At 41.2% G+C, this 14,390-nt stretch overlaps 1 protein-coding gene across 5 annotated transcripts in view; it reads left to right on the forward strand.

Moving 5' to 3' along the window:
- Nucleotides 1-14,390, forward strand: part of lrp1bb (low density lipoprotein receptor-related protein 1Bb) — a 242,224-nt gene that overhangs the window by 159,869 nt on the left and 67,965 nt on the right. For all 5 annotated transcript variants that reach the window (XM_034574175.1, XM_034574176.1, XM_034574178.1 and 2 more), the window contains 10 exons: nucleotides 1,291-1,440; nucleotides 6,010-6,150; nucleotides 6,248-6,373; nucleotides 6,533-6,664; nucleotides 10,207-10,341; nucleotides 10,520-10,649; nucleotides 11,173-11,299; nucleotides 11,430-11,581; nucleotides 12,259-12,383; nucleotides 12,538-12,909. In XM_034574175.1, the coding sequence (XP_034430066.1) occupies nucleotides 1,291-1,440; nucleotides 6,010-6,150; nucleotides 6,248-6,373; nucleotides 6,533-6,664; nucleotides 10,207-10,341; nucleotides 10,520-10,649; nucleotides 11,173-11,299; nucleotides 11,430-11,581; nucleotides 12,259-12,383; nucleotides 12,538-12,909 (1,590 nt within the window). The remainder of the gene's footprint in view (nucleotides 1-1,290; nucleotides 1,441-6,009; nucleotides 6,151-6,247; nucleotides 6,374-6,532; nucleotides 6,665-10,206; nucleotides 10,342-10,519; nucleotides 10,650-11,172; nucleotides 11,300-11,429; nucleotides 11,582-12,258; nucleotides 12,384-12,537; nucleotides 12,910-14,390) is intronic.

Here is a 14,390-nt window from a genome sequence, read left to right on the forward strand (position 1 = left end):
TTCTTTCAATCATGCCTAAATTGCAAAGCACTGATTCCAATAGATTAGTGTCATTGATGAGTGAGTGCTGTCTGATTTTGAACATTTGAAACATGAATATTTCCATAATTATCCCGTCTCCCCTTTTGAGTGTAAATTCCAATAGACATGAAGTGTGCTTGATCGAGCAGTTGTTGCCTGATTTAACAGAAACAATCATCTGGCCCTCATCTCTTGTAGTTGTTGCCACACAGTTGAAGGTCAAACCCCTTTTCACACAAAAACGGCATAATTGACTCCACTGTATTCCCTCGTTCTCCTGGGCCTGTCAGCGCTGCAGATAACAGAGTGCGCTGAATTCCACGGTACGGTGCAGACCTGGGGACGAGGCTAAATTAACGACACATTGTGACTGTGAATCTGCCAGACATGAATCTCACACACGGTGGCATGGTGTCAACCAGGAAATGGATTTAAAAGCGTTCAGTCTCAGTCTTGTTCATATTTCATGCCAACTTGTTATAAAGAGATCCCCGGCAACACGAGCCAACAGACACATAAGCATTTATATCAGACCTCAACCAAATACAGTATTTAGCTGTCACAGTGATGCAGTTCTGAAATAATGATAATAGTTATAACTTAAATTGTTATAGCACATTTCTCGGGACCCAAGGACGCTTTACATATTTGTAGGGAGAAGGACATATTGTGCTTTAGCCAGAAGTAGCGTTTTTATTTGCACCTTCTCAGTGCTGCATATTTTTCAGAAGTCAAGACAATATGTTGCCATCTCATGAAACTCTTAAGATGGTTGAGTATGGCGTTTATTTAATCTGGAAATCTGTGTATGTAAAAAAACTTCAGCTGTGCACTTGAGACAAACACACAGAACTGTATCCGTGAACACTTCTGCTCTGCGTGCACAACTGTGGTTCTGCTCACATCTCACTTCCCCTACACACTGACTACTGCTCAACACTGCCCGACAGTCGCTCGCTGGTCAAATCGGGGAAGTCGCTGATGCTCCCCTCCTCCGATTGGTCAATTTGAACACCCCAGTCCCAAGCCTATCTCTAATCATGTCTTAAATTATATTTAAATGATGTTTATGTTACACGTCTGACCTACTATTGATTTACGATTATATGATTTAGTTTTCTAAGTATTCATCTGTTATCTCTGGTTTTGTTTGCAGTAAAAAAGTTAAATATCGGTCCATGTTTTGAAAGTCACGCTCTGTATCCTAATGCATCCTTGCACAATGAGAGCTAATGTGGGATCCTCTCTTCACTTGTCTCTCTCTCTCAGGTCTCTCAATAGACTACACTGCCAGCAAGCTGTACTGGATAAGCTCGGCCAATGGCACTATCAACAGGTGCAATCTTGATGGCAGCGGGTTGGAAGTGCTGGAGTCTCTAAAGAGGGAGTTAGCCAAAGGCACAGCTCTGGCGGTGATGGGTGAGTGCGGCTTGTCACAAGTGCATCAGATTGCCATTGGGGGGATTAGTTCAAGAGTTGCGGGGGGGATTACTTGTTTAACCAGTTAAGTGGCTGGAGAATGGAGCCATTTAGGCGGCGCTCGCAAGAGTTGTGCTTCACGTGGTGTGAAGCAGCACGGGCGGCAGATAATTAAAACACAGGACAGCAGTGATTGATGATTGATTTTCTCACCCTCTTTCGTAATGAAAAGAGACGAAGGTGTTCATTACATGTTGATTCCTGGTATCGGTGCTGAATCCAGTGTGTCTCCCTATCCATCAACTCATAGGTTCATTTGGAAAATGGCCCTGAGATCCAAGTCAACGTGTTTGGGAAAAGAAAAATCTCCTCTTTAGCTTGAAGGTTCACCAGACCTTTATTTTTCAGTGAGGCTTTTCTTTTTCTAAATGCGTTCAAACTGCCAATAGGACCATATGTCAGTGTAATTTGGTTGTTATTCATCAGCGTAGCCAAAACACATTGTAGCTCTCACATTACACCACCCACAAAGTGTGCAATATAACAACAGCAATGGGCACTGCTCACAGTTCTCAAATATCAACCGTTATTTTTTATTTTTCACACAGTGCATGTCCTGCATATAAAAATCAAATTAATTTCCAGTGATTCATCCCCTTTCTTTTGGAATTTTATTTATTTTCTACAGCAGACGGGGGATTTAAATTTTACATTGCCTCACTTCTACAAGCTTGAAACTGGGAAGCTTCCCAGTGAGCCCTGCGAATATGTGAATGCATGGCGCTTGCCAAATATGTTAATGTGAAGGGAGCAGACACACTGTAAATAAAGTTGTTAGTAGAATTTTTTTATTTTTTAAAGAAAAAAATAAATAATAATAAAATCAGCAAGTGTTGTCAGGGTGATATTTTGTGTTCTTGAAGAATGTTATTAATCATGGCAGCCCTCCACTTCCTGTGTGCTGGGTATCTGTCCGTATGTGCAGAGCATTAATTACAAGGTCACAGAGTTGCACAGCAGTGGCAGAATGTTGTTTTTGTTTGTTTTGTAACATTCTGCCACTCTAAGGAGGAAGAGTGTTTGTTTTTTTGTGGCCGATCCAGATCTCATTATTGCATTTTTCTGAATTGGGAGGTAGAACACAAGGTGACATAGACTAATGGCTTTGTTCCTGCACAGTAGCACGTACAGCAAAATGATGAAATCCTGGTCTCCATCAATCACAATTAATGGCATTTTGTTATGTTGAGGAAATTGTTTTGAATGGTAGAATGAACATTTTATTATCATTGCATTTGTTGCATGCTAATTATGTTCTATACAGAGAAGATAACAATCTAGTGGATTTGTACATTCAAATTCATGCAACCATGAAACTCTATTTTTCCTGTTTTAATGAAATATCACAGCTTGATGATTGGCTTCACTCTCTCAGACTATGGATGTTGATCTATCAAATATAGTAATTATAGTATATTAGACACGTATTAATGTTAAGCTTTATGCTTTATAAATCGTAAAACTGGTATTACCTCTCCACTAGTTTCCAGATTATATATTGGCAATGATAGAACACTTACAACCGCCCAATATACTATGAGCTATGTATGCATATCAGCCTATTTGTACCCATTTAACACTACAATATGAATATTTACTATAAAGTCTGTTGCTGTGCACATTCAAATGCATTTAATGTAATGCCCCCTTGTTCCTTGTCTGTCAGACATTGAGTTTTCCTCCTTTACTATAAGCTATTGGGCCTACACTTGTAAAACGTATTGGGTCAGCTGAAAATGAGGTGGGGGTAAGACAGCATGACAGCAGCCAGACAGGTCATTTTCCACTCAGAAGCTTCTTTTTTGCTGTTGCCAAGTAAATGGACTGTTGGTGAAAACCATTACAGAGTAATGTCCCCTTCTGCAGATGTTTGTTTTGTCTCCATGGTGAAAGATGCAATTAAGTGCATTTTCTGGCCATTCACTCTGTTTACCTCTAGGTTTCCTTCAGTGTCCTCTCCGTGTCTCCTCTGCTCAGCAAGCTGTGACTAGACACCTACTGGAATATGAACAAATATGCATTATAAATGTTATTAGAATAGCGATATTCATTTACAGATATAATAGCAGTCAACTGTGGCAGGGACATAACTTGCAGGCATCATTAGGTGGCTGTTGGTATTGAGTTTTCTGTGGGGATTTGACCAATCAACATTAATGAGCATTAATCTAACAATGGCTCTCCTCTCTCATCTGCCCTGTGATAGCTTTCATTGATCAGTTGGTCGTGTTTGAAGTGGTTAAGGTTGCCCCCCCCCAAAGCAGCATCATAAATAAATGAGGAAGGCTTGAATTCTGTCAGGTCTTCTGGCTCCCACACAGCAGGAGGTGCAGACACACACACACAATCAGGAGAAAGGGTTTTAGCAGCAGCTTGTCTCAGTGCACTGATAATCTGCGGAGGGCAGTTCTCAGACAGGAGTCTGACATTTTGTCTCGCTGAGATGCTCGTGTTTCCTTTTTTTGGGGCTTTTCCATTTGGCATGTGTGTGGTAGTGATTGCTCGCGCTGGTTGAGAAAAGGCATAATGAAGGCACTGCTACTGACACAAGGTCGATCCACTCAGGTCTGAGGGCGCTGTAATAATTTGATTGGCTTGAGGGAAAGGTGAGGGCTTCTATTTAGAAACTGTGAGTGATCCATCAGCCCTGACTTGCCTGGAATCAAACTAGCAGCGGAGATGGAAATTGAATATGATGTACCACAACCGAGCAATCACAGCTAGCCGACGGTCCCCACGGCATCAAATTAACACTGGGTGCAAAGCTAATCTTGGCTAGTGCGCCCTCCAGGGTCAAATGTTTTGTAAACTGCATGTAGACTGTCATCCTCACTCATGGGAATCTGTCTGATTTGTGGAAATGAGTTTTACATTCCTTTGAGCCTGAAGCTACCAATGCATGAGGGGATTGTTTGTGTATGTATGTGTATATGTTGTTTTTATATTTCAAATACACCTTAAAGGTTGTCTCACCTTCTGGGGATTAAGGAAAGTGCACATGTTCCTTCAGTGTTTGGATATAAAAATATGCTGCTAATTACCTGATGTGTAATAATTTCTTTGGGGCATACTTCACTTTTTATTTTCATTTCAGGTACAGGTAGAGGGTTTCTGCAGGGTCTTAAAATGTCAAAATAGTCTAGAATGGAATAATCTGAATCATAGGCCTCAGTCTTGCATACATTAAATTATTATTAAATAATTATTAAATACATTTAGGTCGCTCTTAATTATGGTAACGTTCATCCAACGCCACTTCTGTTGAGCTCTAAAATATTGTTGTTGTGTTTTTTAAGAGAAATGTTTTGGCAGCATGCACTATGAAAAAAGTTTTAACATGTTGAAACTTGCAGAAACCCTGTAGCTACTACAGTTATTTCTGCTTAATGAGGCTGCATGAAACGAAGCGGTTGCTGCAAGTGGTTGGTGGTTGCTCATAAAATGTGATTTAAATACAAGGATTTTATTTTTATTTTCTGGGGGGGGGGGGGGGTGTTTAGTAAGATTTGCCTCTATATTAATGAGTTTGTCCTTCTACTCTCTTGCCTATATTAAAACATGCCTCCTTAGGGTTATATTTTTTTCAAATTTGGCCCGTCTAAAATGACCTAAAAATGATGTGCTCCCCCCCCCACCACTTCCAGTGCCTACACTTAGAGGGACAGGAGCCACCTGATTCTTCTCCACTTTGCACTTCAATGGGATTTTAAAATTGAGAGTTCATTACCCCGTCAGTAGAGGCTGTGGCAGAGTGCCTGGACTGTGCATCGCTGAGGAAAGAGCAGGGGGCTGTAGGATAGAGTGGTTGTGTTGGTGGTTTGGCTTAGTGCGCCATGGTTAGGAGCCTTTTTGTGTATGTAATGTATTTACAAAGACAGGACACAACAGCAGTGCTGCTGAAGCCTGGAGGTTCAATGTCTCACAGAGCCAGACAGGACAGGAGTCTTACCTCATGAGGTTTAAAAGAATAAAGATGAGGACATGCCACATACGCTTTGGCATGTAATATAACCAAATGTAAATATGTGTATACATCTCCTGTATTTGTAGATATCCCATTGCCCCTTTCACTTTACTATGGCTACTCCCAAACTGTTGAAGTACATGGAGGAGCGTAAACCTTTCTACTATGTGTCATGGCTGCAAGATGCCCACATCATCATCATCACAACTGGCTGTGCAGTGTATCTCACTCTTTAATCTCAAATCAGCTCAGAGAATGCCTCAATTATTTAGGAGCTTATACGATATACGAGTGCGAGCCTTGGTGTGTTAGACTGCAAGCTGAAGCTCAATGTTTACACTCGGCATTGGTGTTGAAGGGCGCTGTTTGATTGTGCTCGAGTGTTTCTGAGGGATTGTTCGCATCACAACCTTATTTGCATACTTCAAAGAAGATGTAAAGAACATGTTGCACAGAAGACAAGTATTACCTGAAGGAAGAAAATGGAAATTATGCTCTCACTTTGTGGCCAGATTTTTTTCACACAATGACATTGATGCTCACAGGTGGAAAACTGTGGTGGGCGGATGAGGAGTCGGCACAGCTGGGAACGGTTAACAAGAGGGACGGGCGGAACCCTGTGATTTTGAGGAACAAGACGAGTGGGGTGGTTCACATGAAGGTGTTCGACAGAGAGGGTCAGAAAGGTAAGCGGCCTCACACATGCAAACACACAGATACAGACAAAGAAAGACCCACGTTGTACATATGGTTTACGCTTTGTTGGTTGTGCATGATATTCAGGAAGAAACCCGTGCCAGCTGAACAATGGAGGATGCTCACAGCTGTGTTTCCCCACCTCTGAAAACACCCGAAGCTGCTCCTGCACCGTCGGCTACAACCTGCGTAGCGACCGCATGTCTTGCGAAGGTAAGTTTCCCAAGTACTCAATCAACATTTGACATTTCATGACTCTAACTAAATATTTATCAATGTGAGTTATCGCTACATAGGTCAAAGGGCATTCAAAGTTGACCGTGCTTTAGTACATTTGTTTCAGGGTATAATAGGTCTTGTCTCATTCTTTAGGTGTTGACTCGTTTCTGATGTATTCCATCCACGAGGGAATCCGGGGAATCGCTCTGGAGCCAAATGACAACAGTGAAGCCCTCATGCCCATCACAGGAACTCTGTTTGCTGTGGGAGTTGACTTCCACGCAGGTTTGATACCATAAGACACACAGAGCAGTTTTCCCTGTTGAATGCGTGTTTGATATTGGGTTTAAGGCAGCAGATACATAAGCCTGAAACCAACTGAATTTATTTAGCTAATTTAGTTATTTGGCAGGTGTGTAAATGCCTAATGACTATGGTTTACCAGGTTAATCAAATCAAGTGTAAATTTGAAAAACAGCAGTTTTTCCGGATAGAATAATTCCTCCATTAAATTGTATTTTATACCTTAAGAAGGAAAATCTAATTTGAGAATTAAATTGTAATTTTAGGTGAATTAAGTCATAATATTACGAGAATATATTCGTGATTTTATGAGAAAAAATATTTTCTAAGTCCTAAATAATGTGGCGCTGATGAGCCAAAACAATTAAAATTGTATTTGTAAAACCTATACCACAGTGTTACTTAACAAGATGCGGCATAAACCTAATTTGAGACAGGAAACAGATTAATCCTGGCATAACTTTATTATAGTAAATGTAAAACTTAATCTCATAAATTTGGCTTTTTTCTCAATATTACAAATGTTCCTCTCAAAGTGGCCCTGCTACTGCTTTATTACCTGTCGAGGTGATCTGTTTTTCTTTAACCTATACTTGACCTCTAACCACTCTTCAATGTGTGGAAATGAACTCTTAAAACTAGAAAGGTAAAGATGTGCTTCTCAACAGTGGTGATATCAGAGGAAGTGTACAAACCTGATTGCATCCTTATAATAAGAAAATATTATTTATTTATTACTTTACCTTAGAAATCCTTTATCAAACAGAAATTATAATGATAGGAGCATTTTACAGTGACTAGAAAGGCCATGCTGGGATGCACATGCCCCCCTGAAGTGTCTTCAAATGTCAAGTGGAGAGATAATCGATGAAAGTTGCTACAGTCTGCTCTATTTTACTGTAAACAATCAAGCAGGAAATGTGAAATATGTCGCAGAGTTTGAAATAATCTAATTTCCACGTACAGCATTTAAAACATTCTACTGTGTTTTGAAGTGAATTCCTCTATGTAGCATTATCAGTGTTTCACTACGGCACAAACCCTTTTTTCTTTTATTCTTAAAACACTATTTTTCTTTGGTATGCTGGGCTCTAACCTTTTGAATAATGGTCTGTGGGCTTGCGGAGTGCAGTGTAGATGGAAGAGTAATAAGTTCACATTATAGGGGAAGCACAGCATGAACAAGATCAAACTATTTCCTCACAAGCTTCTGGAACAATCGTAATACAAAGCAATTCCCACCAATACGGTATCAAATGAAGGCACCGTAACATACCTAGCAAAGCATGAACCCAATAGCTTGTGCTGTCATTTGTTACATCCCTGCTTATGATAAAAATGATAGATTCATTACACCGGCAAATACTATGAATATACTATAGGCCGGTACCATTCCATATATGCAATAGGTTGCTGCTGATGCATGATAACAAACCCTGTGTAGCAGAAATTGCATATGCATGGCTGAAATGTACTACATTTATATACTAAGGATTTGCAGCGATTCTTTTTTATAAAAAAAACCCCCGAAGCAATACTGAGAATTCTGTTTGAGTAATTCCATATGTATGCTATCAGTTTGCTATGTAGCTCCACAAAACACGAGGGTGGGTGATGTAAATTTATACAAAGGGTTTCTGAAACAGATTCCTCACCGGCTGTAGCTGCCCGACTGTGCCAGAGGCAAAGATCAGCAGATCCGTCCTCACCTCACAGGATTTAATATCTACAGACTGTTAACTAATGAAGGGGGACATTAAAAAAACACACAACAGAGCTCACAACAAAGACTTCTAGTTATATTGACAGTGTTCGGGACATTGTTCATGCCTTTTGCAAATGTCTCTTTTTTTTTTTTTTATTCAGTAACAACCACAGATAAGTGGTCTGGTCTGTGGTTTTACAACAGTTCCCTGCTTCTCTAGTCTTGAGGATCATTCATCACCCACTCACAGAACATCTATTCTCTATCACGTCAGGGACATTTTGGGATTCAGTATCTTGCCCAAGGACACTTCGGCATGCAGAGTTGGGCAGGCTGGGGTCGACTCTCTGGTTAGTGGACGACCCACTCCTCCTCCTGAGTCAAGGCCATTAGATGGCAGATGGGATTTCTGTTTTTGCTATCGGTCATTCCACCACTTTGGTTCACACTGAACAGATGTTGGATGGATTATTATTCTATTTGCTATCCATTGTTCCATCTATTGTGCTCTGAAACCACCACCACCTGAGCTTATCTGGTGAAAAACATCAACCTATAGCCTACAAGATAGATGAGAGCGGGTTTTGTTCAGATGATTATACTACGCAGAGGTTAAAATACTTTACGTACTGTGCTTCTGTTTTAGAAACTGCAAAGCGCTGCCTGCTAAACCTCATTTAATGCTAATTAGCGAGTATTGGACTAGCATGTTAAGCTAAGACAACAACATTAAACCTACTTAACGTCAGCATGCTACCATTGTCATTGTGGGCACATTTACATGCTGACATCGGCATTTACAGTAGCTCAAAGTGCTGTTGTGCCTCCTTGTGTATAGTAAGTACCTCACATACACGTTTTATGGCTGTAAACTTTTAATCTCTCAGTTTGGCTGATCTGATCTTTTAAACACACATTTTGAGGCAAGCATTTAAAAAGGCTCAAGAGCAAGAACACTGAAATAAATAATGATAGAAATCACTATAAATCAGCCACAAGGAATGTGAATGCCCACAGTAACAAAAAGCTTTGCAAATAAACGTCCCCTTGCTGATAAAGGCACAGTGTTGGCATGAGTCAGTTTGTTATCCAGTAACAAGAGCCTGATATCTGAAACTGAGTGATCTTGATGTGTAACCACAGCTTTTGGAAATAGAATAAAAGCTGAATTCATGCCAAAATTAGACGTGATATTATAGAGCGAGATTGCAGATCATCCTCCCCTTTGTTATTTTGTGCAGGTGAACATGCAAATGCATTAGTAAGCCCATCCAAAGAGAAGCAGCGGATAGCATAATTTACATGTCATTACAGGAGCCGGGCTGCCAGAGCAGAACAGATGAAAGCCTTGCAGCTGTATTCTGTCATATGTGAGCTACGTGTTAAGTGTGTTAAGGCAGCAGGAACAAGAAAGTACAAATGAACATATAACGCCCCCTAAACTCCTAACAACCTGCGCAGAGCCAAAGTGACAAGCATGCACAGAGATGCACCTGAAGACTGCACCACAGATAAATGACCAACTATTTGAAATGCCTAAGTAATAGGGTTTTAAAACCAACACCATGTTTTACATGAAGCAATATACTGCACTGTCAAATTTGGCAGACGACAGCCATTTCCTGTTCAGGGCGCTGTACGTCAACTGAGGCTGAACTGTGCGCGTATTTTTCACCATCACACTTTATAGTCCCACACAACATTTGGCGAAATGGGACGAGCTGCTGTAAAATGCGGTTTCATTAGCAGCTTTTGTTTGTGGCAGCTGCATTCGTCAACCTATTTTCTCCTGTCATTAACTGTGTGGTGCATTCTGCAGGAAACGACACCGTGTACTGGACGGACATGGGCCTGAACAGAATATCCCGCGCCAAACGTGATCAGACCTGGAGGGAGGACATCATTACCACTGGCATCAGCCGGGTAGAAGGCATCGCTGTTGACTGGATCGCCGGTTAGTATCGAGACTTTATTACCACAGGTTTCCATGTTGATATTGACTGTTTAATTCTCACTTTATTATGCACGGCTTCTTGTTACAGAATTAAGTAGATTTTTTTAATATGTATAAGTCCATGATCAATCAACCGCTGCTGTATTTTAACACTTGAACATTGCTTCTCCCTACTCAGGAAACCTGTATTGGACAGACCACGGTGTCAACCTCATAGAAATCTCCCGTCTGAATGGTGCATTCCGCTCGGTGGTCATATCTGAGGGACTGGATCAGCCCAGGGCCATCGCTGTTCACCCACAAAAAGGGTAGATAATGTCTTTATTTGTGTTTTTATGTTTTTGTTTTCATTGTAGCTGTGCACTATTTGATTTAAAGCATAGCATCCCTATTAACAGTGGCTTCAAAAGACTTTTCTTGCAGAGAGAGGTGATGTTTTATGCATTTGCCTGCTGGAACTCTAAATAGTAATATAGGAAACAAAGAGATGGCTGGAAAGTAAATACACAGATTGTGTATTCAGTGTGTTGGCACTAATACAGAGTGGCTACATTCCTTTATGTATAATGTGTTTGGGCCCTTATTTCCCCCTTAATTCATGTTGCAATATTTTAGTTGGTTTGTTTTTATTCTCAATCATTTACAAATGGCAGTGCTCAAAATGCACTTGAAGTTTATGCTTTAACTGTAAAGCTTTAATGGTTTGTTTAAGGGTTTATTGCAAACTGTTTTTGTGAGAGGAAAATTGGCCGACTAAATTGGAGGTTTCTTAATTATATTACATGTATTTTTCAAGCATGCATTGCGTTTGTATGTCACTGTACTGACCAGGTATCTGTTCTGGACTGAGTGGGGTCAGAACCCCTGCATCGGCCGCTCCCGCCTGGACGGGTCAGACCAGGTGACCTTGGTCAACTCGGGCATCATGTGGCCCAACGGGATTACTATAGACTACGAGGTGCGGTTACACACAGTCACATCCACCTCCACTCCTTATCTATGTATATAACCTACCTCCTACTTCATCTTTAATATGACTATGCCTAAGCCATTCAGTGTCTGATGTGCATTTTAAAATGACCCTCCAGGAAAATACATTATACTGGTGCGACGCCCGCACAGATAAGATCGAGAGGATCAACCTTGAGACAGGTGAGGCCCGGGAGATTGTGTTGTCGGGGGCCAACGTGGACCTGTTCTCAGTGGCTGTGTTTGGGCCTTACATCTACTGGTCTGACAGGTAATTTATTATTTTCTTAAATGCAAACATTGGCCTGCAATGTTAAACCTGACATTAACCCTTCCCTTTACAGGTCTCATATGAAAACATAAAGAACAGCAGCTCCTTCTAGCAAATGCAGAGGGTCACCACCTATTTTTTGTAAATAGTCCAGACACAGTTCAGCGTTAGCAGGAAGGGGAGATCCTTCCTCAACCATCCGTAAAATCAGGCACACAGTTAAATTTAATGATGCCTTATTTCTTGTCGTTTTAATGCATATTTATTCTCTCCTGCAGTTCTTTGGAACAGTGTTGTTGGCTCTCCGAGGCACAGACTCAGGCAGATTTAAAACTCCTGCAAAATAAATTGTTGCGCAGTAAATAATCCCGTGTCTTGTTTGTTGAGCATGTTTTTAACATTTCTTGCATGACTTGACAATCAATCATCTCATTCTCTCCTCTTTACAATGAGGGCGACAAAGGAGAGAAGCTGTTAGCTTTATTGCACTTTTATCTTCTCCAGTTTGAAGTTTTGTGTTAGAATGGGCTGATAGCAGTGTTTGGATTTTAACATTTGTCAGATAAAATGCTCTTCTGTCTAACTTTGTCATTACCTTTCTTCAGTGTGAAATCAGAATGCAGGAGGCTTTCTGCTCTGAAAATGAAACCGCTTCTTTTGCCTCTGGTTTTATTCAGAGCCCACGCCAATGGTTCAATCCGACGTGGCTTCAAGACTGACACCAGTGAGGTTGTGACCATGAGGAGTGGATTAGGGGTCAATTTGAAGGATGTGACAGTCTTCAATAGAGGCAGAGAAAAAGGTAGAGCATTCATTTTTTCATTTAGTTTCTGCTGCTCTGCACTTCACCTGTGATTCTAATATGTGGTGCAAAGTGACCAACTATTTAGATATATGACTGCACAAATGCAAAATCTGAGACAAACCAGTAACTGCACATGTCTTGTGTTTTAAAGGCACCAACCCGTGTGCCAGGAGTAATGGAGGCTGCCAGCAGCTGTGCTTCCACCTGGGCAGTGGTCGCCGGACGTGCTCCTGCGCCCATGGCCGCTTGGCAGAGGACGGCTTTGCCTGTGAGCGCTACGAAGGCTATCTCCTCTACTCTGAACGGACTATACTGAAAAGCATCCATCTTTCGGACGAGAGCGACCTGAACTCGCCGGTTCAACCGTTTGAAAATCCTGCATTTTTCAAGAATATCATAGCGCTGGCTTTCGACTACAGTCAGAAGACCGCTGGGACCAACCGCATATTTTTCAGTGACGTCCATTTTGGAAATATCCAGATGATAAATGATGACTGGACAGGAAGATCTATTATTGCAGAAAGTAAGTGAATGATATAATCCCACTGTGTTTTACATAATGGGTTTAAATGTGTAATCAACAACAAACACATCCAGAGAAAAAACGCACAGACACGGGGACAACATGCAAACTCCACACTGAACAACTCCTGGCCAAACTGGGATTTGAACTTGAAACCTTCATTGTGTGAGGCATCAGTATTCCACCACAACACCCATCGTTTACTTCTCAATCCAATTTCAAGAGCTCTGGGCTTTTTTTAACCTCTATTTTCTGTCATGTTGTCATCATGGCATATTGTTGCATATACAGTGTAAATAGTTTTATTCTACTGCAGTTTTAAATATAGGACAACCTGTATATATACACACAGCATTAATAGCATGTACCCTTCCCACTCCTTGGAAAATCCATTTTTTATTGAATCACTATAGCATGATAATAAAATGAGAGGCTGCACCATTACTGTCACAGGCTACATGATGGGACCAGTCCCTCTCAATGTCTCCTCTAAAGCTCAGTAAGTCATGTCTTGATAAGCATGACCGGATTCAGATGAACAGCGAAAGCCTCTGTTCTGCTCGACTTGCACCTTCTGCCATTATGTGAAGTTTCCACTGGGAGCAGAGCTCAGCACCTTCCCGCCCCCTCCTCACACTGGGGGAACTGGCAGAGTGTAATGATCTACTCGCTCCCATCCTCTCCAACCATCTCCCACACTCCTTCTGCTGGTGTATTTCTCTTCTAGAAATGAACAAGCATTATTCCAACCATCTGTCGAGATTGTTAAGTGTTCTTCGCACCTCGTGACATGGAAAACCTAAGTGATGTAAACAGTTAAAGCATAAGGGGACGTGCACTACATATTTTTGCAGGCGGCTATAATGCATAGAAGTGTGGATTAAGTGATCAAAGTTGGTGTTGAGTGAAAGCAGCATGTCCTTCTGGTTTCTTTTGATGGAATCAACAACTCCAGGCAGCGTCCAACCTTGCACTGTATATAAAATCAACACTCTTCTCTTTTCCTCTAAAACTTTGTGCCTGCATCTCGTCATTGAAGAAAGGTGAAGATGTTAATCATCCATATTTCCCTAATTAAACTCCATGTCCCCCATTAATTACTCCCTCGGCCCGCCAACAATTTGTGAGAAACTCCAAGCTGCCAGACAGCTTTTATTGCAAACTATTAATTAGTGATCGGCTGACTCAGGTAGTGTCTTAAATATTCCGGGGTATGGTTTATGCGTTTGTAGATAAGAGGAAGCCAAATTCAGTTGCATCGGCCACATGCTCACCATTAAGGCAAATTAATGGGCCACGGATGAAAGTGAGTGTGTGAGTTACAGAAGAGAGATCAGGCTCGCGGGTGTTTGCCAAATGACGGACACGGATGTTATTCCAATACAAAGACATTGTTTAATGTATTTACATTTTTTAATTGTCTTGTTGTCAATTTGTGGGTGTTTCATTGAGCCGAGTATAGGAAGGAGGCTGATTCTTTG

The sequence above is a fragment of the Hippoglossus hippoglossus genome, chromosome 21 (assembly GCF_009819705.1).
Source record: "Hippoglossus hippoglossus isolate fHipHip1 chromosome 21, fHipHip1.pri, whole genome shotgun sequence".
Taxonomy (NCBI): Eukaryota; Metazoa; Chordata; class Actinopteri; order Pleuronectiformes; family Pleuronectidae; genus Hippoglossus; species Hippoglossus hippoglossus.